At 40.1% G+C, this 26,278-nt stretch overlaps 1 protein-coding gene across 7 annotated transcripts in view; it reads right to left on the reverse strand.

Annotated features, from left to right (window-relative positions):
* The window catches only part of cacna1aa (calcium channel, voltage-dependent, P/Q type, alpha 1A subunit, a), an 81,368-nt gene that overhangs the window by 14,906 nt on the left and 40,184 nt on the right, over nucleotides 1–26,278 (reverse strand). For 2 of the 7 annotated variants that reach the window (XM_013911253.1, XM_013911254.1), the window contains exons 19-41: nucleotides 25,577–25,627; nucleotides 24,577–24,745; nucleotides 23,708–24,303; nucleotides 23,268–23,617; nucleotides 23,057–23,180; nucleotides 20,204–20,333; nucleotides 19,708–19,767; nucleotides 19,498–19,610; nucleotides 14,659–14,670; nucleotides 12,577–12,676; nucleotides 12,233–12,393; nucleotides 11,910–12,050; nucleotides 11,619–11,820; nucleotides 11,368–11,532; nucleotides 11,037–11,147; nucleotides 9,421–9,504; nucleotides 8,457–8,459; nucleotides 5,008–5,124; nucleotides 4,335–4,400; nucleotides 3,929–4,026; nucleotides 3,664–3,814; nucleotides 3,029–3,156; nucleotides 1,794–1,890 (exon numbers count right to left, since the gene is read on the reverse strand). In XM_013911253.1, coding sequence (XP_013766707.1) covers nucleotides 1,794–1,890; nucleotides 3,029–3,156; nucleotides 3,664–3,814; nucleotides 3,929–4,026; nucleotides 4,335–4,400; nucleotides 5,008–5,124; nucleotides 8,457–8,459; nucleotides 9,421–9,504; nucleotides 11,037–11,147; nucleotides 11,368–11,532; nucleotides 11,619–11,820; nucleotides 11,910–12,050; nucleotides 12,233–12,393; nucleotides 12,577–12,676; nucleotides 14,659–14,670; nucleotides 19,498–19,610; nucleotides 19,708–19,767; nucleotides 20,204–20,333; nucleotides 23,057–23,180; nucleotides 23,268–23,617; nucleotides 23,708–24,303; nucleotides 24,577–24,745; nucleotides 25,577–25,627 — 3,229 coding nt within the window. Of the gene's footprint in view, nucleotides 1–827; nucleotides 925–1,793; nucleotides 1,891–3,028; nucleotides 3,157–3,663; nucleotides 3,815–3,928; nucleotides 4,027–4,334; nucleotides 4,401–5,007; nucleotides 5,125–8,456; nucleotides 8,460–9,420; nucleotides 9,505–11,036; nucleotides 11,148–11,367; nucleotides 11,533–11,618; nucleotides 11,821–11,909; nucleotides 12,051–12,232; nucleotides 12,394–12,576; nucleotides 12,677–14,658; nucleotides 14,671–19,497; nucleotides 19,611–19,707; nucleotides 19,768–20,203; nucleotides 20,334–23,056; nucleotides 23,181–23,267; nucleotides 23,618–23,707; nucleotides 24,304–24,576; nucleotides 24,746–25,576; nucleotides 25,628–26,278 lie in introns of all 7 variants that reach the window. The other 5 variants (XM_013911250.1, XM_013911251.1, XM_013911252.1 and 2 more) reach the window with 5 other exon arrangements.

A 26,278-nucleotide genomic window follows, 5' to 3' on the forward strand; every position in this document is an offset into this window, starting at 1 on the left:
GGGGGGGGGGGGCTGGAAACAGAATAGAACTGCATTGACGACAGAACCAAAGGACAAAGAGAAGATTGGACTTGCAGATAGAAAAGGCTGCTTGGGGGCTTGGAGCTGCTACATGAAGGGTGACAGAAAAAGAACTGCTTCTGTATGGCAACCAAAGGCTCTCTGAGGAAAACACATCACTGACACAAGCCCTTCTGCTCTCTCTACCATGAGAAGTAACAGAAAATATCTGTGTAGGTTGATATGACCTATTTCTGTGTGTTTCTGTGTATGTGTCTACCTCATCCACAGGATGGAACGAGTCAGAGGACATAAGTCTAATGGACCTTCCAAGCCCTGCTGCACACGCATGCTTCTGTGTAAGTGTATGTATTGAAGGGTGCCTACATGTGTGACACGTTTATCTGCTTAATAGGTGTCTTAATGTCTTCATACAGCATTGATCTATACAGTTAAACGAGGACACTACTAATCGTGAGGTGTGTGCCTTTTGTGCTTTTGTGTATGTGAGCTGTACACGGTGCAAATGAGCTGAGAAGGTCCCTCTTTGTCATCCCCTCCTGTGGATACAGACCCCTTATCTAAACCCGTCAACCTAACCATCCTGCTACCTCCACCCACAAGTCCCACATCACCACACAACGTCACAACACCGACCAGCCCACCCCCACTTTCCACAAAAAGAAACAGGAACAGAACCAAAGAAACAATGACACTAAAAGTTTACACCACGTTGATAATTTAAATCATTGTTCTAGATAGCCTTCCCCCCCAAAAAACCCACATCACCCATAGAAGACTTGGGTGAAGATGGGGGCCTTTCTGACCTTGTAGGCCACCCGAGCTGGACACCTCTTCCCGAGGCCTAGTGGAGGACTCATGTGCCTCAGCATGTCATACATTTCCCTGCAACTGATCCTGCCACTGCATCATCAGCCATGCCACCACCCCGTTAACAAGAAAGAGAGAGATGCAGATATTCCAAGAAGGAGAAATACAATGGAGAGAGAGTGAAAGAGTAGCAGAAAAGATTTTAGAGAAAGATAGACAGAAAGCAAGAGAGAGAGAGAGAGATGACTGAAACAATGTTTAAAAAAAACAACAACAACAGAGAGACAAGGTTATTGGGAGGATTTGGAGAGACTGTTTTGGCTGTGTGGCTTCTCTTTGAGTAACAGTACTCTCTAACAGGTTGTCATATCAGAGAACAGGGTAAATGACAGTGGATAGGGAGGCGAGCAAGAGGAAGAATTTAAGGAATAAATATCCTCTTGTAGTATCAGAAGATAATTCTGTGCAAGAACAGAACAGGCAGAGCCTGACAGCGGGCACCAAGCTGCTCCTGCTCAGACAGGAGAGGAAAAGGAAGAGGAAGGAGTGAGGGAAGAAGTGTCAATGCAGTTTCTGTCGTTCCCCCAACCCCCCAACAACCAAGAACAATGCAACACTACAGTGGGCGACCGTAGCTTGCTACATTATAGCCATGTCTCCACAGCAAGCAAAAGGAAAAAAAATGCTCATATATTAAAAAAAAAAGATTATTTTTTCCAACATGATAGAACGCCTTGATGTGAATTACCCCTCCCTATTTCGGTTAATGCATTTCGCATGCTTCTCTGGGTGTCTGCATTGTCCCGCACATTCTCTCGGCAGTTCAGAATGCAAGTCGATAATGGTGGAAACAAAGTTGTAAAGTTGAAATGAAGAAGAAAACAAAGCGGCATTCACTCCATTCCTGGATGCTGTGGCTAGCAAGAGTGATTTAAGAAGTTTTGTTTGAATGGAAGTCAAACCTTGCAGGCCACCCTATGGGGGCATTTCTTGCCTAAGCCAAGAGGCGGGTCGATAACTCGTAATAAACTGTACATGTCCTTATAATGTATGCGCCCGCTGCAAGAAGAATACAGGGAGTTAACAAACACGCGCACACACACACACACACACACACACACAAGAAAAACACATGCACGCGCACACACACAGGCACACACATCAAGAAAGAAGAGGGGACATTGGGAGGAAGAATACAAGATTGACAAGAACACAGTATCTGGAAATACTTTACAATATAGAAGAACTGTAAAAACTGACTCTTACGACATCACTTGAATGCACTTATACAAACTCTACATGCACATACAGAAATAGCAGAAACATAACTGAATGGCACATTCTGTTTAAAGTTGTCCTAAACAGTGCCTTCTTATTGTATTCTCTTCTTCTTCTTTGTTTATTACTTGGTTTCCTTAGAGGTTAAAAAATAGCATGTTAGTCTCAAGAAAGGCAATCCTAACACAACTGTACAATAGAAATGGTGCACAGCATATTTATTGCACACCATATTATTTGTATTTTCTATTTATAGTAGTGCATTCTATAGGAAGGCATGAGGGAAAAACACAGGCACTGGAATACAGATACCATGAAACTTAGCATGTCTACAATATACATTTGGACTACACGGAAGCTTCAGTTTCGAGTGTAGACGTTGCCGTGTTAAGTTTTTGACAGTATACCGATTCCAGAAGAGGGAGAGTGTTAGGAAGGGGTGAAGGGAGTTTACAATAAAGGCGAGGACAGAGTGGGAGGGGTTGTACGGTGTGAGAGAGATAACCAGATGTCTGATGAGGTTATACTCAGATCCGTTACAGCCCCCTTGCAGCTATTTCTTTAGTAAATTAATGTTTTAAAAAGCCGATGCTTGTATGTGTTCAATTCTCTTGTTCACTGTATCACTTTAAAAAGAAGTCTTCACACCAAAAAAAGAAAAGAAAATCTCAAAATTAAGGTGAAGTAGCCGCTTTAACTTCTTGCGTCTCTCTGTGTGGGCAAGCTTATTAAAATATAGAGAAAAAGATGCATTAAAGGTGTCTAAATATCAGGTTTTAAATAGTGTCTTTGTTGTTGTATGTACAAACTCTTAAAAGTATATTTTTATGAATATATGTGCAAGTACTACATGTGTAAACAGATCTGTTCCTTGTGCTTGTGCCTCTTTACACCTGAGTATAGGCGTTATATAACTCACCAGGCAGCAGGGTCATACTCCGCCCATATCCTGACATACTCATCCAAATGGTGAGGTCCTAGTATGGATGAATCTCTAGTCAGGTACTCAAAGTTGTCCATGATAACAGCTACAAACAGATTCAGCATCTACGCATGCATGCACACAAACACACACAGCGACACACATACAAACAGAAAAGTTACAAAAAAAGTTACAAACAGCCACTGATTTCACAAAATCACTGGTTTAATAGCTGTGACGTGAAATGCTAATTTACTTAATCAGCTTTAACTAAAAGATGGACAATTTTATGTTATTGTTAGTCTTGTTATGTCTTATTATGTCATATTACGTTATACCAAGTTATGTCATGCAATTTTACAATATGTCAGGTTACAATGTGGTATTTCATGTTACGTTATGATATACTATATCGTGAAACATTATGTTACGATGTTATGATCGGTCACATGATGTTATGTTAAGTTTTGTCAAGTCATCCTATGTTGTGCTGTCGTGTTATGCCATCCCTAGTTATGTGTATGTTATAATGTGTTTTGTCATGCTGTGTGGCATTGCATTGCACTGTGTTGTGTCATGTAATGTTATATTATGTTATGTCGATCAGTAACTGGGATAACCCGGGGGCTCACCAAGAATGAACAGAAGAAGATGAACGACACAAAGTAGAGGTAGGCAAACTGGCTGCCACAATCTGGATCTACATTCCCTGACTTGAGGTCACAGTCCTTACCCCCAAGACACGCCAACATGATCTCGTGCCATGCCTCACCCGTTGCACTCCTTCAAACATACAAAAAGATTATTTTACCTATCCAGAATTGAATGACCTCAAGAGAGACTGGGGCATGCATGGAAATGTATATTATAGGTTTACAGAGTTACATATAAAAGCACCTAAAGAGAAGCATAAGAGCCTCTACAAAGGTCCTGAAGTTGTTATGTTGGTTGATGGCACTGTCTCCAACTTCTTCAATTGCAATATTCCCAAACAGCTGTCAAACACAATGATACTGTTAAAAGTGAAAACTAGACGATGGTTGTTGATCGCTGAACATTTAGTCTTTTTTGCCACAAAAACATACAGGAACAAAGATTATAAGTAACAATCTGAAACTAAGACATAAATCCCATTTTGACATTTTTGTAATGTTCCTTCTCTTGCTATTATACTCCAAATATGATCACTCTTTTCACTATCATTTAGTATGCTGCACTCCTCGTCATTATAGTTATACTATAAAATATATTTAATGCGTCCCAGCAGCACTGGAGCAAGTTTTAGGTTGAGGTTCTCACCCACCTGCATCCCAATGATGGCGTAGATGAAAAACAGCATGGCAATGAGGAGGCAAACATAAGGCAGTGCCTGAAAAGAGACACAATAAATGTTAACTAATAAGCTAGATCCTGCATCTATCTATCTATCTATCTATCTATCTATCTATCTATCTATCTATCTATCTATCTATCTATCTATCTATCTATCTATCTGACACCTGGTGGAATATCTCACAATTAATAAGTGCCTCTATTGGTCTTATGAAAATCCCTCCATGGACTCCAGAAATTTCTGAAAACCATTGTTTTGAAATCCAAGTTAAAAGTTTAACCTCAAACATGCAGTGAAAAAAAATATGAAGACCTCCGTCCTCGCTTGGCTCCTTTGTATGATACACATACACTGTACCTTTAACCACGACAATGCTACCAATGTTAGGAACAGCTTCCTCTAAAAGAATTGCTGGCAGCCAATTTAAAATGAATAATGCCTTTTAACAACACGTTTTACAGTTTAATATAAGGTTCAAATCAAAATCAAATTCTTTTTTTTAATATACTTTTGCACTGCACCAAAACCTCTTTTGTAAAAGGAAGGGATCTATACAATGAATACACTGCACTGACATGTAGCGTCTACACATATCAATGCATGTGATTTTTCAGGGTAATAAGCTGTATAATTGGAAGCAAACCTTGAAAGACTGAACGAAGGTCCAGAGCAAGATTCGGATGGTTTCTCCCTGTCTCAGCAGTTTGATGAGACGAGCTGCTCTGAACAGCCTTAGGAAACTTAGGTTGATGAAATTATTCTACAATACAGCCACAGTATAACCAGAGAAATGGGGGAGTTGAGGAAGGGAAAAGCAAGGGAAAGAGAACAGAAATAAAGGATTGTGAAAAGGGAACAAGAGGGGGGATTGGGGAATGGAAAGGGAAGGAAAATAGTTAGTCGTACTTCAAATTATGCAGGCAATCTTCCTTACAGACGAATAAAAAAATGAGAAGAAAAACAGTCAAATCCAAATGAAAGAAGATTCAAACTCAATACAAATAATAATAAAAAATATCAGGAGCCAAACAAGTCAAAGCAAACCAAACTCAAATCAGCAAGGCTCCAAACAAGCTTTTCATATCCAGTAATGTAGAATCAAACCATACAACACAGGGGAAAGGAAATCATCCAGATCTAACCAGTTTCATCCAATTGGGATATATGTTTTTAGTAATTGTGTTAGGACTGGTGAGGAGTTAGAGTGCAGGGACTTCAGGACACTTCTTGGAAAGACAACCAAATGCACTAATTCTCCGAAGGCAAAATATGCAACGTTTCAAATGAAGCAAGCCGCAGCATGCAGATGTGAACCAAACACAAGGCAAAGCAGCCAATGCAAGGCAAGCAAAAACGGCAGCTCATGCACCATCCAATAGGACCGACTGCCAAAGTCATGTGACATACAATAGTGATGTCACTGTCAAATAAGAGCAGAGGGTGGTTCAAGGACCAACAAAGGTCATTACTACATAAGTGAATTTCTTTAGGTTACCATTTTCCACTCTCATCAGACTGAACACGTGACTAATAAACTGTACATAGTTTAGCAGATAAATCTATTAGACTGCAGGTTGAGATGTGAAGTGCTCAAAAGTAACTGGTAGCAGCACATGCAGGCTTTATTCAATTACTGCTTATATTGCATTGCTGCATGTTTCTGTGTGTGTCTGTGTGTACAGGGGTTTCTGCCAGTGGCATGCAATGGGCAACATGCATCACTTGTTCTTCCTGCCACTGTCAAAGCTTTGGATTTAATATGTTGTTACTAGAAACACTCTCCCAGCAACTTTTATACATATATGTGGATAAATTTTACCATCTACTGTAGTTTCTAAAACCCAATCCTTTACAAACCGAATATTAGTGTTGAGTAAAGGATATATTTCAGGACACGTTTGTGGAGATATACAGTGACTAGCTGGGAGATAACAAACGCAAATGTACAAGTTAAGGGTTCAGAGTGATCATAGCAAAGCAGTCAAGCAAACTGTACACATTCCAGAGCCAGAACGTTGACTGGGATGCAGCTGAAACACATGCAGTAAAATAAGATCTCCAAAAAATTACAAACCATCTACATGTGGATGTTGCAGAGTTATGGTTTATAGCAGCAAATTTTTGGATTATTGGTTGGTTCGAAGAACAACCAGAGAGATTGACCAAGCCAGTTGTCATGGGTGGACACAGAGGAATCATAGTGCATTTTGATTGGATGGAATCACAGCAAGTAGTAGGTGTTGAGGGGAGGAGGGGATTGGAGAAGTAGATTACAGTAGATCGTCGTTAAGTTTGAGGACGATTTAAAGAAAGCATGTGAAAAGATAAAAACAAGAAAGAAATCAACAGTCATTCAAAGAGAAATTAGCACAAAGGTAAGTGTCTGTAGATTTTACACATTCATAATGCTGATACCAAGAATCAAGGCAGCATGAAAAAAGAAAATACATGGATTCTAAAAATCCATGACTGTATGTCGATACATAAGTGAATGAAATCTTGAGTAGAAATAATCAAGACCAAATGAACAAAGATTCACGCTCTGTACCAATTAATAAATAAATAAATAATAAAAAAAATAACCAGGAGCTAAACAAGTCAAATCAAACCAAACTCAGAAATAGAAGATTTTCCTATCCAGGCAGGTAGAAACAAACAATACAACACAGGGGAGAGGAAATCATCTAACCATACTCAATCAACTGGGATCTATATTTTTATAATAATGGTAAGATTGGTGAGGCATTAGAGTGGAGAGACAACAGGGCATCTCTTTGAAAGGCACTAATTCTCAACCTTTCTAATGAAGCAAGCTACAGTACTAAGATGTGACCCACATACAAGGTAACCAAAAACTCATACACCACCCAATAGGACTGACTGCCAAAGTCATGTGATATATAGTAATGATGCAACTGTCAAAGAAGAGCAGAGGTGGTTATAATAATGTAATGTTTGCAATGTAGGTGGATTTTCCACGTAGTTGAGGCAAGAAATATACAGAGCACATAGCCTCCACTTATTACTGCTTATATTGCATTATTATAAATTGTTTAAAAAAAGAGAGAAAAGCCTTTCAGTAGTAATTGTTACATTGGCTCTTGATTCTTGGTTACAGCTGCAAATACTCTACAACTCTGACTTCAACATTATTGGGGATAGTTTTTGAATTTCTTCTTAAATTAATTCTGTCCAAGAAATGGCTTCATCTCCTAAATACAGATTATGTACAGGGAGTGCAGAATTATTAGGCAAGTTGTATTTTTGAGGAATAATTTTATTATTGAACAACAACCATGTTCTCAATGAACCCAAAAAACTCAGTAATATCAAAGCTGAATGTTTTTGGAAGTAGTTTTTAGTTTGTTTTTAGTTTTAGCTATTTTAGGGGGATATCTGTGTGTGCAGGTGACTATTACTGTGCAGAATTATTAGGCATTATTAGGCAACAAACAAAAAACTCACTCTCATTTCATCAGTCTTGACGTTTCAGCTTGTGTGTCTTGTTCAGTGGTGGTCGTCTTTCAGCCTTTCTTACCTTGGCCATGTCTCTGAGTATTGCACACCTTGTGCTTTTGGGCACTCCAGTGATGTTGCAGCTCTGAAATATGGCCAAACTGGTGGCAAGTGGCATCTTGGCAGCTGCACGCTTGACTTTTCTCAGTTCATGGGCAGTTATTTTGCGCCTTGGTTTTTCCACACGCTTCTTGCGACCCTGTTGACTATTTTGAATGAAACACTTGATTGTTCGATGATCACGCTTCAGAAGCTTTGCAATTTTGCGACTGCTGCATCCCTCTGCAAGATATCTCACTGTTTTTGACTTTTCTGAGCCTGTCAAGTCCTTCTTTTGACCCATTTTGCCAAAGGAAAGGACGTTGCCTAATAATTATGCACACCTGATATAGGGTGTTGATGTCATTAGACCACACCCCTTCTCATTACAGAGATGCACATCACCTAATATGCTTAATTGGTAGTAGGCTTTCAAGCCTATACAGCTTGGAGTAAGACAACATACATGAAGAGGATGATGTGGATAAAATACTCATTTGCCTAATAATTCTGCACTCCCTGTATTCCTATCAATACCATCTGTTATTCAGAGTTTACTTCTTATGCAACAAGAGTCTTTTCTTAAAATATGTCCCAACAATATACAAAGAACATTTGTACCAACCTTCAAATATTAGCTTTAGGTTGAGTCTCTCTGATTACCTTCTGTATGTAGATTTATACAAATGTACTATTTTTGGGGTTCTACGTTTAAATAGATTTTTAGGATTGAACAAGTGTTTCACAAATGATGCTCAACCCAGTTTCATGCATCACATAATAAATGCACTGACACACAATTTCATCTCCTTAATGGACATAGTGAGGTAATACAACATTTGAAAAATCTGAATGCAGGTCCTAAATAAACTGAATTAACTCATTTTGTTTACTTGGTTCAGCGTGTCATTACAGGCAATTTGGTGCAATATTTAGCAAAAATGTAATGCTGCACACCAAATCTAGGGCACTCATTCATCATTGATCTTAATATACCCATAATGTTGTTGATGCTGTTGTTGTTTCAGGTACTTCTGATGCAGTTACAAACTGATGCACCCACTGACCACCCTAATATTATAACAAACTAAAAGGCTGCTTGGAGAGGCTATGGCTCACTATAGGTAATCAGCATGCTTCCTGCCTTCCTGCCTGTCAGTGGCTCGGCACTGGTTGGCTGTATTCCCATCCCACCAACTGGGACAATTATATAAGACTTTCAAGAGATACTCATGCATGACTGAGCAACTCAACACTGGCCTCTAACTCATGCTCTCTCCTTACTCCTTGTCTTGTCTACTTAATGTTTTTTAGATGGTGAGGCAGATGTGAAAGTCCACAAACACATTCTGAAGTTCACCAAACATACCTCAGTCATGCCTGTTTAAGAAAGAAACATGCTAATGTAATATCACATCTGTTTGCTTCCAGTTTGACTTTTCAATACAGGAGTGTAAAACATAAACATCTGTACACAGACACCTCAAAATCTGGTACTTACCCCAAGCTCAGTAACGAGGATGTCTGTAATGCTGCCCAGAACTGTCACACAGTCAAAAATATTCCAGGCATCTTTGAAATAATTCTGTGATCAGCATAAGAGAGAGGGAAAAAAGAAGTACAAGAAAGCGAGAGAAAGAAGAAGAGACGAGACAGGGACAGAGAAGAACAACGAGCAGGATAAAGGAGAAAAAAGGAGGATATGAGGTGACATGAGGGAAGAGTGACACAGTAAAAAGCAGAAGAACATTGATGTGGCAAGGAAGCAGACAAAGAGTAAGGAGGGGAAGAGATAAAGATTGACAGAGAAATTGAGCAACGCAACGGGATGGAGCGCAGACAGATCACATGAAAATAACAAGCAAAAGGATGTATAAGTCATATTTAAATGAAAAACCATACCAAGGAGAAAAAAAAGTAAGAAGTAAAGAATTAGAAAATGAGACAAGGACAGAAAAATACAGAAGGGGAACAAGAAAGTGGAAGAAAACAAATGTCAGTGTAGGACAGGAACAGGAAAGAAATTAGATGAGACAAATTGACCATCAGTGAAGGGAAGCTGGAAAGATACCAGCACACCAGGGACACATTGTACTGCATCACAAGACTATAACATCCATCAAACAACACATACAGTACAGCAAAAACCAATTTGAATTTCTTTCAGTTTCAAAAACTTTTAAAAATTCTATTATAGCCCTCCATTTATAGATATATATGCAAAAAAAATTTCAATCTATATTTGATTAGAGATTTTCTAAAGCATTCTTTCAATAAGTGGGGACACTCAAAGCAACGAGTCATGTAATACTCGGGACAAAATGCTAATAAGCCTCTGCTTCTTTGCTTACCCACATATTGCCTGGAGCCAAATTGTGCATTAGACAAGTGGAAGGACCAGGGGAGAGCAAGGGAGGCGGATATTAAAATAAACCACTTTGACACACACACACACGCACGCACATACACACACACGGACACTAATATCTCTGAGGGCTGGGATTATGTGTGCTTACGACATGCCTAATACGTACATAAGTTTATCCATGAATCAGAGCTGATGCTGTCTACTCACCACCCGCTCTCTAATCTTTGCTTCTCTTTTGGCCGCCTATATGTCACTCACTTTCATTTTTTCAGTTAATATATTATAATCCCACCTCTGTCTTTTATCACCTCCCATTCATTGTCAAACTATCTCGTCTGTACTTTTTTCTCTCATCTGCATCTTTTGCCGGTAAAATAACTTTATCACTGATTTTTTGTAGCTTCTGATTTGTTTAAATTTTTGGTTTTGTAACTGAAAAACAAATCATTTGATTATTGCCAACAATCTGAATAGCATTAGACAGTGTAATACATAGATTGGTGGAGAAAGTGGGGGATACAGGGTAATCTAGTTGAAAGTCAGGCCCAGATGAAGAGCTGTTTTTGGCTGTAAACGTTTTCAGTTTTTTGTTTTGTTTAGTATATGGGCATTCTGTTCATTTTAAATGGTAAAATTCATTCAATACAGAAAAAAGGCATGGAAATAAATATGTATATATGTTCTTATTGGCTTCTCGTATTTTTACAGAGCAGTACATCGTCGCCACACATAAACCCAGAAATACTCACCAGTGCTCCAAAGGCGATGATCTTGAGTACACACTCCATGGAGAAGAGGGAAGTAAACACTATGTTCAGGTTGGCTAACACAGCTTCATAGGTGTCGGAGGCTCCGTAATACTGTAAACAAAAACACACATAGGCAGTACCTCTCTCAGAAAAGCAGAAGTATTTGAATCATTCCAGACTAGTAAAGGCTGCTTGTATTTTTTTTAAGGCGCAGGCAACAAGAGCTAATGGTATAAATTTAGACGTTAAGTTCAGCAACTCGGTGGCTGTCTTGGTGTTTATGTTGTTCTGTGCGTTACTTATTCCTTTTTTGGAGCTTTCAGGCCTTTACCTTCATCATCAGCACGATTGTGTTGAGCGCGATCATCGCCATGATGGTATACTCAAATGGCGGTGACACCACAAACTCCCACATACGGTACTGAAAGCTTAGCTTGTTTTGTGGCATGTGGCGTGTCAGAGGCTTGGCGTTGATGGCAAAGTCTATACAGGCTCTCTGTCAAAAACACCAGAAAAAGACATTTTCGGTTTGCATCGTGCCTTTCCATCATGCAACGCTCCAGTTTCGGAATCCTTGCTCACCTCATTCTTTTCTAAACTGTAATCTTCCATCATCTTGTCGCCTTGTTCCTGGAAAGTGATGATAATGAGAGCTACGAAGATGTTGACGAAGAAGAAGGGGAAGACCACGAAGTACACCACGTAAAAGATGGACATCTCCATCCGGTATCCTGGACTTGGGCCCTGATTCTCGTAAGTCGCATCGACCGAGTGTTTCAGCACCCTGAAGTGACAGTGAAGTATTGTTACAGGTTGTCAATATCCACACTTGCTCTATTTATGAATGAATATATTCACATATAGGCTACTCACTGCGGCCACCCCTCTCCAGTAGAGACAGTGAAGAGGGTGAGAAGGGCCCAAGCCACATTGTCGTAGTGGAAATCGTACTTCTTCCACTCCCGCTTCTGCGCCCTCACTTCGTTATCACGTTCGTACACCAGATACTCGCCTCTGAAAAACACAAAATCAGCACAAGGACTGAAAGGAAAAAAACTTATAAACGTTTGCATTAGGTATGACACAGAGGATGGAGAGGAGACACTTTAATCTTTAAGGATTAAACCAAAAGTTATGCAGGTCACCAGGACATTTTCACAGCGCAAGGTGAAAGGAGTTGTTTTTTTTTTCCTGACCTGCAGTCGCGCTCAAATTCTTTGGATTCATCAGTGCAGTAAAAAAAACGCCCCTTGAAGAGCTGAACAGCAACCACAGCAAAGATGAACATGAAGAGTAAATAGACGATCAGGATGTTGAGCACATTCTTCAGAGAGTTCACCACACAGTCAAACACAGCCTGAGGACAAAGCAAGAGAACAACATAATATTAGGGGGGGTTAAAGAATAATAGATGATGGTAGATCAGGGTGTAATTTGTTTAATTTTCTTGGTTGTTGTACTTACCTTAAGGTAGATTTCATCAATAATCTGTGTAAAAGTGAAATATAAGTAATGGAGTCTCTTTGCTGCGCAAGCGTACCTTGAGTTTGGGAAGTCGTTTAATAGTCTTTAGAGGTCGTAGCACCCTCAGTACCCTCAGCGACTTGATGGTGCTGATGTCTTTTCCCTTGCTGTTCCCCCTACACGTGTTTACACACCAAAAACAAAGAAGACATACATGTACACACAGGAGAGTGAAAGTTACAAGTCTCAGCAGACTTAGTATACGCAGCACATGAAAGCCTTAATCCTCTCGATTCCAAAATGGCGATGGGCAGCCATTTCTTGATGGCATGTGTGTCCGAGTTAACTCAAAATCAATGAGTAACTACGTCTGGGTTAAGTGCATAGCAACGCATGCAGCATTGCTATCATATTACGCTTTAGCCTTATTCCTAAGTGTGAGGATAATATCGTAGCTACATGCTAGAATTAGGTGGGGATTTATAACTAGAGTACATGCTATGGGAACAACTGATATCATTCCTGTCTGAATGCTATCTCCCTTGTGTAGTGTTTTGCAATGTATTTCAATGCCTTTCAAAAACACTAAAGCCTCAGTTTGCCCATGCGCAGTTAATGGTGAAATCTGTTCATGCTGCATTGAAACCTTGCTTTCCATGCTGCAGTATTTCTTCTTTTAAGCAGCAGTTTGAGGGGTGGAGAAATTTATTCTATAGAGAGACATTTAGAGAGAGAGAGTTTAGCTGTAGTCTCAGCGAGAACAAAATTGTATTCTGTCGTAGGGCAGTTGAGTAAGAGGAGCAAAGCAAGGGGCTCTTCTGCTCGTCACCGTAAATGCGTTAAAAGTTTTAACACATTTTCAAAACGCCTTCAATTTCAAGCATATGCCACAATTTGGTAGTGTCGTTGTGCTTAAAAATGGGAAAAACTTTTTAAATGAACAGCCAAACTCTCTCTTGATGACTCATCTAGTTAATTTCTATAAGCTCCAGGATTAGCTTGTTTCACAGCATTGTTCAGACAGCATGGAATCTTGTCTTGCATGGTTTTTGGCCAAGACAAAGATTTTATAAAGCATTTCCCAATGAAATGCTGAGCCAAACCTCTCTTTGTTTTTTTCACTTTGGCAGTGTAACTGTCCAGGCACATATGCCATAGAGTGTTAAATTATAATAGACCTCAAAGGCTATGTTCAGACTGAAGACATGGCAGATTTGTTCCTTAAATCAGATGTTGTGATCAGACTTTCCTTATCTTCAAGTGTTACAGTCAGATTTGTGCTTCCAGACATTACCAACCTAGCTTTATGGGTTTCTGTGGTAATGCCATAGGTATCTCTCTAGCTATAGCAAGTAGCTTGAGATCCCTAGCTACTTGCTATAGCTTCCAAGGTGAAAGGTGTTGTTGTCCAAACTTTCTGAATAGGTTTCTGTAATCTAGACATGTCAAATACTGGATTTGGGCTGGCACTGTGTACAAGGCTGCAGGAGCCTAAAGAAACAATGCAGGAGTTAACTGATGCTGACTTTATGTAAACTGGCTGCGATTAGTTTAATAGAAAATTTGACTGTAATTCAAATGCCCTGATTTTAACAAATCCTCACATATCCAGTGTACAGATCAGGGTGAAGAGGTCACTGAAAGTGATCCTTAGGGGGGCAGCAGCTGTGTATACAGCTGCCTGTGTCTTACAGCTGTTAGACCAGATGGCAGACTGGTGGTGGCTGTGTGTGTATTTGCACACAACCACCACTAATGTGTGTATCTGCATGAGTGTGTGTGTGTGTATGCAAATCACTGTGTCTGTGTTTTTATCCATCTTTGGTTAAAAGTTTCTTTCTTGATCATGTTCATATCCATATTTATTGAAATAAAAATGTGTGGAAAAACCTGCAGTTAAAGCACAAATATCTCCTTTGCATCTGTGTGAATCAGCTGAGGACCTGACAGAAGTTAAGATGAGGTTTAGTTGGGTTTGAGTCCGAGTTGTTCCATGGTGAACAATGGATTTTAAAAAAAAAAAGAAAAATAATATAGACAGATACACATTTCAACTTTGACAATGGATGAATGAGAAGGAAAGAGATGTGTGATCAGAGAAACAGATACCAAGAGTGCAGAAGAAGAAAATGAGGAGGAAAAAGTGAGAGAACTTTACCCGCTGCCGCTGCTGCTCGTAGTCCGAAGAGAGATATGAGTAAGAGGTGAGAACAACAAGACAGAGGAGACAAGGTGGGATAAAGAAACAGAATGGGACACAGAAAAGGAAGGATTTTGAGGGAAACATCCATATGAGAGAGAGAAAGGGGAAAAAAGAAAAGACAGTACCTTCTCTTGTTAGATCAACCAACCTACTCACACATTCAGATAATCTCTTACATTCACAATTTAGCCCCCCCCCCCCCCAAAAAAAACAAAACAAAAAAAAACAACTGCTTGATGAGTGTGCAAGATTTCAAATGGTAACTAGTGCTACTCTGAAAATGATCTAATGTGTAAAACGTCATGATTAACAATTAAATATTCAAATTACTATTATTAAGGACCAGCAAGCCCACATATAAACTTATTTCAGGCACATAGCAGAGTAAACACTACCTGGTGAAAAAAAACATCTTAGAATGTCAACGTGCGCCTCAAGGCAAACCAAACTTGATTAGTCATCATCTCTGACTCTGAGCCTGTCTGGATCTGAACCTCAGTCTGACTGCAGAAATATGAAGGACAGCTGCATAAGTGGTCCAAGACACAGCAGCCCTCAGACCAGAATAATTTGATTAAGGGAGTGATAAACATCTCCAACAAGACTTCTGATCGCTTCAGGAGTGCTGTTTGATTTCACCAATTGAATTAAGGTACTATCTGGATGGGTAGGAATCTTTTCTTACTGGTTCCGATCTCCCATCAGCCATTAGCATGATAAACCTCTACTATAGTCAAATTGGGCTTGTTTGTTCGTTTTCTTCAGATTAAGGCTACATTATAATTCATACTCAACATTTCCACTGGATGAATTTGGTCTTGCAGAGAAGATACACAGAGAAAGAAAATTCAGCAGTGAAACAGAAAGAGGTTGGGACACACAGAAAAGGTGGAGACAAAGATCTCTGTATATACAAACAGAGAGACACAAATTCAACTAAAATGAGGGGAAAGAGTGTTGGTTAAAACACACACACATATAAAGATGATTCACAAAGAGTGAACGTCTTGACAATGGATCACCTCTACCAGAACCGTGGAGCACCTGCCATGTTCATGAGTTCTTAATTCAGCTGGACTTTAACAATGTACTACGGCATAGTTATAAAGTGAGCAGATAAGCTGGACAACCTAGTTTATGTTAGATTAAACCAAAACTATTTTAGCATAGCTGCATTTGAAAGCTGGAAGGTTTTTATTAGTTGAGATTATTGGTAACTTGTTGGGTTTAACTCTTACCCACTGGTGGGGATAGACTGCTGAAGGCACAGACCTGAATCTTGGTGAAATAATTCACGACTATTCCTAGTGACCGTGCCAAAATTTCTAACATTTTTGCCATAGTTCCAGAGACTCTCATTAATTTCAGTAAACAAATTACCGAATGACAAAAAAAGCCTATTTCTTCATTTAAGCGTGCAGAATATTTTCTTCGGTATATCTGGAGAAATACCCGTGAAAGTGCAATGTTTCACAGACTTTTCCGAGACCAGAATGATGAGAAAACTAAGTACATTTTGAGTGTCGTCGTGATGTATGATAAAAAGAGGTGGAAGAATGGACACAAAGTGCAGAGGAGGAGCAGTTCAGTAAAGGTGGCATAAAAGATGGGTCATTAGGACCGCAAAAAAAACCCAACTGTTTGAGGAGATCTGAGGGGACAACGTCACAAGATATCATTCTGGGACTATGAAAATCCAAGGTGTCATCTTTAGTTCAAGTCATTACTCAAGTGTCAGTTTTATTCAATTCAATTCAATAAAACTTTATTGATCCTGAAGGTTGACCCCGAAGGAAATTGGGTTAAGGCTGCCGACCTTTGCCAGCGCCGACTTACCCTTCTGACCATACATACATTACACAAACATCACATGGGGAAGACAGGTCGGAGAGGTATAAAGTCAAAAGTTCAAAATGTATTAATTTATTTGTATCACTTAGCTATTCCCATATTAATTTGCAGTATATTAATCGAAGACCTCAAGTGGTTAGATACAGACCACACTCACAGAGTCTCTGAAAGTTTCTCATTTCAGTTCAGTTTAAATAAAACTGTCAAATATATTCGGATTAATACAAATTCTGTACTGTATCACCTATTTACACTTACAGGAGCTGCTCAGCCTGGAAACCCATACTATGAAGCTCCTAATTCATAGTTTTTGTGTCGTTGTTAAATTCAGAGGAGGTTGGGAACTCTGCAGCAGTGCGTTGGTGACTTTTCTACACTGTGTACCTGCCTAACCCTGCTTTGTAACTTGTAAGGTCTGCCATATTGTGGTTGTGGTCCATTTTGCAATAATACCAGTTACGGTTGACTGTGGAATATTTAAAAGGGAAGAAAGTTCATGAACTGACTTGTTGTAGGTATGGTGTCTTATATTATCACCATGCTTAAATTCACTGAACTCTTTAGAACAACAAATTTTGTAAAGGCAGACTGTATGGCTAGGTGCCTGATCTGTGGCAAAAGCTGTAGTTAAAAGAGTGTGAAGCCCAAAACTTTTGTCCATAAGTGTATGTTACTGGTGTTTAAGTTAAAATGAGCAGAGCATCCTCCATCCAAGAGGCTCCAAGTCCACCAACTTCAATGACCCAACACAGAAGAATGCTAGGTGCCTTATAATCCAAGTGCCCAAAAGCTCATAGCAGTTTAAGCTATGTAGGTTTGCTTTCAGTCACTTCCACAGTAAAAACAATATCCAGTGTCTTCACATATTGCAGACCTGTGTAAAAATCTATGGTATATCATTATCATTAATTTGAGAGCACAAATATATTATGCGGAAACATATCTACTAGGGGTGCAACAATACTCGTATCGATATTGAACCGTTCGATACAGTGCTTTCGGTTCGGTATGCATATGTATCGAACAATACAAAATTTTTTATTTATTTGATCAACTTTTCTTCTGACCATGCTGTCTGTGTTGAGCGCTCAGTGGATGTGCGTTCGACTACTCCGCCTAGGCTGCACTGTCGAGTGCAAATCCACTGAGCGCAGCGCGAGCTAGCAAGACAGAAGCTAAGCTCGTTGCAACATGGCAACTGCCTTAACGCTACCCGAAATTGAACCTCCCCCACCCTCATTCAGAGCTGGCGTTTGGTACTATCTTGGTTTTCATGTGAAGCATGACCCTGATGGTAAGCGCGTCATGGACAAAAGTAAAACAGTATGTCGGATGTGCCACGCAATGCTCAATTTGTGGGAACTAGTGCGTTAGCACAGTTAGCTTGTTAACGTGTTAACGCCATCCAGCCCCACGCACGGGGCGATCCATGGTAACTTGTTAATGGAGATTTGCCGCGTTATGGCGTTAATGTCATTTTAACGAGATTAACGCTGACAGCACTAGTGGGAACACAACAAATATGACTGCACATTTACGCCGACATCATCCTAGTGCAAAGACAAGTGGAAGCAGACAAAAACAACAAGCGCGCATGCTACAAACTTTACCCGGATCATTTGGACAGAGCACATGATTCTCCTTAAGGGGACCTGATATGTTTAATATGCTGCTGAGAATATAGCCCAGAAGAAGCGTATAGTATAGCTTTTATTTTGAAAAGAGCCATTTCTCTGTTATAAACTCTCTTTTCCAAAGATGAGTGATTTCTCGATCAGATAGATATTTTTATTATTATTATTTTGTTGTTTCAGCAACATTAAATTTAAAAACTGTACTTTTGAGTTAAAATATGGTAAATGGTAAATGGCCTGTATTTATATAGTGCTTTACTAGTCCCTAAGGACCCCAAAGCGCTTTACATATCCAGTCATCCACCCATTCACACACATATTCACACACTGGTGATGGCAAGCTACATTGTAGCCACAGCCACCCTGGGGCGCACTGAAAGAGGCGATATAAATATATATTTATAATTTTAATAAATGACAAATTAAAAAGGCATGAACATTTTTTTGTATCGAAAAAAATATCGAACCGTGACACCAAAGCATCGACCCGAACCGAACTCTGAATTTTGTGTATCGTTGCACCCCTAATATCTACATATATGTGTATATATTATATCCAAAACATGACATCACATTAATGCAGACTTCTAAATCTATAAATTGCTTTATATTCTCACATACCATGCAAAAGCAAAATTCATGCTTTGTACCAGCATAGCACTTATTATCTACAGCCTAACTCAGTAATCAACATGTAGTTGTATTTTTATCTTTACAGCCATGCAAATCAAGTAAAGATTAAAGTACCTGCTTTGTAGTAGAGAACGTAGTTGAGAATTTTGGTGACCTGGCCGGGGTTTGCATGGGCCCTTTTACTTTAGAACGCCCTGGGCACTAAAGGGTTACAGGTGCAAAGGGTGGTCCTCACCTCTCACATGGGGAGGTAGATAGGGAGAGGATGCTGGGATCTATTTTATAATGTGGGAGTGTTTACGCAGAAGCTGGAAGGAGCTTGAAATAGGAGGAGCTTAAAAATTAAAGGACTGCAGGAGCAAAATGTGAACGTAAGAGAAATGAAGTAAGGACATGGCCAAAAAAAGAGGACAGGTCTTTTGCACTCTAAATAAAGGTAAGACTTGGGTTTATGGTGGAGGATAACAGGACACAAGAGAATGAAAAAGTGCCAAGAAAGAAAATGTATGCGAGTGAATGAAAGAAAAGTGTGTAGGATAGAGAAAGTAGAGGCCAAAAATCAGCCATGGTTGAGTGAAGAAGAACAGGGGACGCTGTACTCCAAGGTACCAGTGAGAGGGGAGAGGAGCGGGAGAGGAGAAAAGAGAGCAGAGGGGGAAGCAGGAGGGAGACTTACGCTAAGGCGTAGGCGTAGGCCACCAGAGCACCACTAACCACTATAAAGTCAAGGATGTTCCACAAGTCCCGGAAATAAGAGCCCTGGTGCAAGACCAACCCCAGATCCACCATCTAGAAAAGAGACCAAAAACAAGGACCCATTACAGCCTTTATCAAAAAGAGGAGAATGTTTGTCTCAACACGGAGGAAAAATGCTGATTTGTCTCACCTTTACTAACATCTCAAAAGTAAAAACTCCTGTAAAGACGTAGTCAAAATACCGCAGAACCTGCACAAAGAAAAAGTGAGCATATGATGATTTTGTATTTTAGATAAGTGCAGTGTTGCACTTATTTTGCATCATCTGATATTATATTACTAAAGAAGGCAGTACTTTAAACTTCAACTGTTTCCTGTGCATGTGTGGTCTGTGAGTTTGTATCATTTTGCTGAGTCTGAACACAGAAAATCCTGAATATTGTGTGTGCCACTTAATTGTCTACCCACTATAAAACTGTCAATAATCATTTTAAGTGCTGGATTTATATGTTCTATCTCATACTCTATATAGTTAATTCATTTACTGCTCAGACCTCCACGCACGTAAGGCTTGGGAGATGGCAAAAATAACCTTGAGAGTAAATACAAAAACTAATAGATAAATTATATGCATAATATTTTTGTTGCCAAAAGAACCAATAATACATGTATGATGAATTTCTTACATCGTTTCGAGGGGAATTGGGCCAAACAGGGTCTTCAGCTGCCAGGGCAATACTGCTCATTGCAATGACCAGCAGGATGCACATCTCAAAATAACGCAGGGTGCAAATGTAATGGCATGCTCGTCGAAACCTAGGAGCAGACAAAGATATTTGTTTTTCTCTTGCATTAATGCAATGCATACCATTATGTTTAATTTATAACTATAATGAAGGCCATTGTGGAGGCTAAACAAAATTTAAATCCCTCTCAAATACTCAACTAATGTTTAAACAGCTCTGTGTTAATGTTTACACAAACTAGACCTGCTCATTTGCTAAAATTAGGCTTTGTGTCTTCAACAAATTTTAGCAAATGACCTCTTTTCATGCTATGCCAGCACAGTCTAGAATACATGACATCATAGCTGGACTGGCCATCGGGCGATTTTTTGTTTTTATGGGCCGATGGATTTTTTATTTTTTATTTTTTTTTAGGAAGGGTTTATATAATGAAAGGTGTTGGATTGGCCAATTGGTCATGATCGACTCTGGGCTGGACCAATTACAGCCGAGGAGGCCGAATGCACCCGCCCCCTTGTTTAGCAATCACGTGATTTTCGAGCATTGCATGCCGGGAACTCGTGGCAAAACAATCCAAGTACCGCATCAAACGCAAGCATTTGCAGCACCGCAAAACGTTCATTCTCCGGTTCCAATACCTTCTTGTTTTTTCTTTGCCGCACAAAAAAGGAATGTACAAAACGAAGGAGAACAATGCCGGTCCATACAAAGACAGACTCGACGAAAAGACAAAGAAAAGATACGAGGAAAAATCAAACCAGTGAAAGGGTTAGACCCTTACGAGCACACAGAGGGACAAAATACGTTAGCGTGCTGCCCAACTTTCACCACGCTCATATTTATAATTACACGGTTCTTGGGGTGAGTGCATACACTCATGAAGTTTAGTAACTTCAGGTCACTGCAACAAGCCCAGGAACAGTTTACCGACGGATGGGTACAGGACCTTGAAATGCACCGTGTAGAACGAAAGACCATCGTACGAACAAAGGTAAGTTTACCAGTCTCACAAATTGTCTTCGTAAATACACATTTGTTAACCGTTTATTAATAGGACCTTTGAGCTCAATGGTAATTAATTAGCAGTGGAAATAATTTCTGGTTCATTACAGAAATGTAGCAGTGACAATAATACTGTAGTATGCTGTAATCGCACTGGACAATTAGTGATACAAAAAAAATGTTTTATCCTGTGAATAAACGTATATGTTTTTGTCAATGTACCATAATAACAGAAGCGAAACGCAATATCCTGTCAGGACAATTCACTATTTATGCACAATAAATAAAGGAGCATAGCGCGACAATTTCTGTTCAGCGCCAGACTTGCTTGTAACCTATATCACCAATTATGTTGTGAAAATGACGCATTAACTACAACAGCAGACTGACCTTTGTGGGAATGCTTGGAGCAGACTAACCTGTGAGCTGGAGTGTTCTGGGACGTTATATTTGGTATATCCAGACCATCCGTCGGCTCTTACTTCGGAAACATGGCTTAAAACATTTCTCTTCAACGACGTAATCCGATTAAAAAAAAAACGATCGGCTTCCTGTGGCTGTCATGCGACCGGCTGTTGCAGTTAATAATACAACAGCTTCTTGCCATTTTTTGTGTTTCTTTTTATCGCTGTGTAACTGAGCTCAATTGAAAGCCTGCGTGCGCTAGTACCTCTTGCCACAAGTTCCCAGAATCCTTTGCGGTTTTACCCCTGAATGACGTCACATTTTCAATCTTTATCCTGGTGGGCCGGTCTCTAGTCAAAATGCCCGGGCCGATTTTTTGTCCCAGTCCAGCCTTGCATGACATTATGATTGAGCTTCATTTGAAATAGTTTTTGAGATAGTGACAGGCAAGTCAATCTTTCCATCAGCACTGTGGGCAATTGTGGGACCACAGTAGAAAAGCTAAAGTAAAGCAGGGTTTACCCAAATATCAATCTGGGAATCCATCAGTTTGTCAGTGGCCGGGCAGTGGCAGTCTTTTCTTGGTTTCTGGTGTAGCTATCAGGATCAGATAACTGATATGTGGTTCATGCCTCCATTTTCCATCCATTGGGCAAACCATTGTAAGGTACAGACAATTTAATAGACTGCTAAATCCACACCAAACTGCATCAAATTAACTAAAGAGGCAAGAGTAGCTGTCTAGACACTAACTACATCCTTCCCTACCCTCAAAATATTATACCAACAATCAACTTTATCTCATACTTTTGGATCAAAAGTCAACTACAATAAAGCTGACTTTTGACTGTGCAAAGTGTAGGCAACAGAAAACAGCTATACAGCATTAGAGGAGCGGAGATATGGACATTACTTTTTTTCACTGCACAAAAGGACAAGAGCGTGAAGGTAAAATGGAAACTGCATCCATTATAGTATTATACTGCTTCATCTCTTTGCAAACATCTGCACAGACAGCATGCTAACGCAAAGCTAGCCAAGAATGATGATAAAGCTGAGTGCATGTTGACCCCAGCCCAGCAGCCAGAGCCTGAACTTCAACAAGTAACAAAAGCAGTGATGAGCAGTCAGGCTTGCAGCCTCTGTTTTGACCTGTTTATGTTTCTCATGCTTTCAAGTCTCTTTGGGCTGGTTTTCATCTTTGCTTTGTGTTGCTGACTTTGTGTTCGCACTTAAGGAAAGATGTGTCCTCATTAGGATAGGGATTTAGCCAAAGGTTTATATGGTTAACTGGTAATTATGAGACAGTGTGTTTCAGTTTGCAATTTGTGCATATACTACGTGTGCTAGCCTGTGCATTGGTAATTGTTAGTACGTATCACTTACGGATTGGTGGTCGAGAAGATGAACATGGAGCTATATGGAGGCATGGGCCTAGGCCCTCCTTCCCCTCCTTCCTCATCATCATTTGTAGGAGGTGGCAGAGGTTCAGTGTTGGCATTTTTATTAACTGAAGGTAGGAGGAAAACATTGTAAAGAGCTATAAAGTAGCAGAAGAAATACAAAAGAAAAGAAAAACACATCCATTCACCCCTACCTTGCAGTATGGCATTGGTGGATGGAAATATGGGCATGTCCACAGCAGTATAATCAGGGTGGGGCAGCCTGATCACACTGTTTGCACGGTGATGTCCGACATTCCCATAACTATCCAACGTGACCAAACTTCCACGAGTGCCACTGTTAGCAAGATGAAGGGCAGATCCAAATCCAGGGGTGACAGTGTGACTGGCCACTGGATAGGGGCGACCCTCGCTAGGTGGTGTAGAACCAGACACCAGTTTGGTGTTCATGAGGTTGTCCATGTCCTCACTGTACTGGCTATTCTGCCTTGAGAGACTCTTTTGGATGGGCCGTGTGGTAGATAGGTTTGGGACACTGCAGTCCCTAGGAAGAGGTCAAAGAAAGAATTACAGCCATCAGATTAGAGGAGATTGTAAAAAGGATGACTGGAAAACGAAAAAATGAATGACATACTTCCTTCTGTGTGAGCACATACGCTTCCCCTCGCCCTCTGTTTGGCTTCCACGCCGGCTTCTTCTTGACCTCTTCTCACCGCCATTGCCTGCTCGCTCATGCTCTCCTCCTTCCCTACTCCCATCCACTCCTTTGCTCTTATGTCTTCCAGATTTTCCAGCTCCTCCCCCACCTTCCTCACCATCTTCAGCATTCTTTCGATGTGACCTTGGCTTCCTGTGTTCGGACTGCCCTCCTCCTCGACTCCCAGTCCGCGTGTGGTGATGGCGCCTGGATACCCTCTCCTCTGAACCCGGCCCAGGAATCACTGTAGCATCCAGACGGACATGAGAGCTGTGGTGATGCTCACTTTTGCGGCTCCGTCTACTCTCCGTGGATTCTCCCCGCTCCATGGGAGGTCTGGGTGGACCTGAACCTCCTCCACCATCCCCTCCCACTTGGCCATGGTGCTCAGGATGGTGCTGGCTGACACAGAAGTCTGAGTTGTTGCCAGTTGTCTTGTTTGTGTTGTTATTACGATTTTCATGGGGGTCCACCACTAAGGGTCGATCAAGATGGGTCTTCATGTCTGGACGGATGTGACGTGAATAGTTGACCTGCAAGGAAACGAATGGATAGCAAAACAGCACAGAAGGAATAATTTCAAATTTTGTAATTCATGAGAGGAGGCAAAACTTTAGAAGACCTACATTTCAGTTATATATTGGAAATTTCCAACCAATATTTAGACCATAGTTGGTAAATAAGCCACCGATAAATGATTAACAAGAACAAATGAAAACCAATAAAAGTCATCATCAACACTCGTGGCCATAACTTGTGTACACTGATAGCACAAGTCTAGGGGCCCTTTTTGCCTTTTCCTTTACATTGTTGTGCTCCTCCCTCCCTGTCCTTGCCTTCCAGCGGTCATCTGCGTCCAATTCGTTATAGAGGGCCTCGCGGCTGGATGCCAGAGTCTGCTTCCTCAGCTCCTTGGTGCGCTGCTCCCACACTGACTTGCTGACTCCCTTAATGTGGTTCTTCTGCTGCTCCTTGCTGCAAAATGAAGCATGGTGGAAAAGGTAGAAAGGGATTGGCCTCGTTAAGACCTGCTTTAAGACTTGATGCTATGCAAATGAACGCACAAAGACATGAGAATGATGAAGTGGAAACCAACACTAAAAATATAAGTACATCAAATAGCAAGGACATAAAGACACACTGGGGGCCACAGACACTTAAAGGGTCATTTGACTGGACCTATAAAACAACACAGCTCTTAACAGAACAGAGCTTTGGGTATCTGCACAGCTTGCCGAAGCACAAAGCAGGATGGCCCTATTTTGGTAAACCACGTGGGAAACAGTGTGGAGGATAACACTGAGGCGAGGTCCAAATTTGTTCAAATTATACACAACTAATCATCCCATGCTAAAGTACATACAATTTAATGGACAGATTTTGTGCAGAGCAAAAATAGCCATTGAGCTGAATTGAATGGTTTATATTAGTTAGAATAACTGATTTCTTGTTTTTGCAAAAAGATGAGATAAAAAAAAAACACCCCTAAACTGTCAGTGACCACCTCCTTTCTTACCCTCCAAAATTTCTACCAACTTTAACTCACTTTTCTCTCAGGGCCAACAGTCAATGACAATAAAGCAACAGCCGTAGGCAACAGAAACAGTACTTTAAAAAATAAGCCAACATAAAGAAAAAGCTAAAAAAAAAAAAAGCCAGATATGTACAATAATTTTGAAAAAAACAGATGTTACGAACAAAGGGCCAAGAAAAGGATAGAGATCTAAAACATGAAAAAAGCAAGGAATGGTTGTAAAGTCAATAAACAGAAGGAAGTCATAAATGAATAAACAAATAAATAAATACCAGTCCAGAAAGGGGTCAGAAGCGTTGTGACACTCACTGTGTACTTTGTTGCTGAGGAGGGAAACAGCTGGTGAGTGAGATGACACAAAAGAACAGAAGGAGGATTTCATTCCAAAATGGGCTATCCATTTATTTTTTTAAAAGAAAGGAAAAAAAACACAAAGTGCCAACTCTAAAAAAAATTATCGCTATCCACGACAAAAATGTTACATGTCTAAACTAGGAAAAAAGTAAACTATAATCCTGAAATCCAAAAATGGAAGCGAATCTTAGAATATTTTTTGTCAAAAATTTAAGCATTTTGGAATGCAACCCTTCGTACACACAGACACAAAAGACACATACACACACTCAACAAAATCCATTTTCTTCTATCACTCATTTTCCCTTCCCAAGTGCTGCTGTTGTGCGCTGATCAGTTTTACTTCTTTATAATGTACTGCACATGTTTACCCTTCACTCTCTTTTTCCACTGAAGCTGCTACATTAAAAAAATACTTACCAAAATATGGTCCTGTGGGTATATCCTACATGACAACATACACTGGCATTATGACAACATGTTTTAAAATTTTAATAAAACATGTAATATCTGCATATTTTTGACCTGTACTGAAAACTGATAAACCCTGAAAAGCTTACAGTAAGATTTAAAAATAAACATTTTAAATATGAAATGCTCTGCTTTGTCTTAAAGAGGGT

Source organism: Pundamilia nyererei, unplaced genomic scaffold, assembly GCF_000239375.1.
Source record: "Pundamilia nyererei isolate P.nyererei 1_Seehausen unplaced genomic scaffold, PunNye1.0 scaffold00059, whole genome shotgun sequence".
Classification (NCBI taxonomy): Eukaryota; Metazoa; Chordata; class Actinopteri; order Cichliformes; family Cichlidae; genus Pundamilia; species Pundamilia nyererei.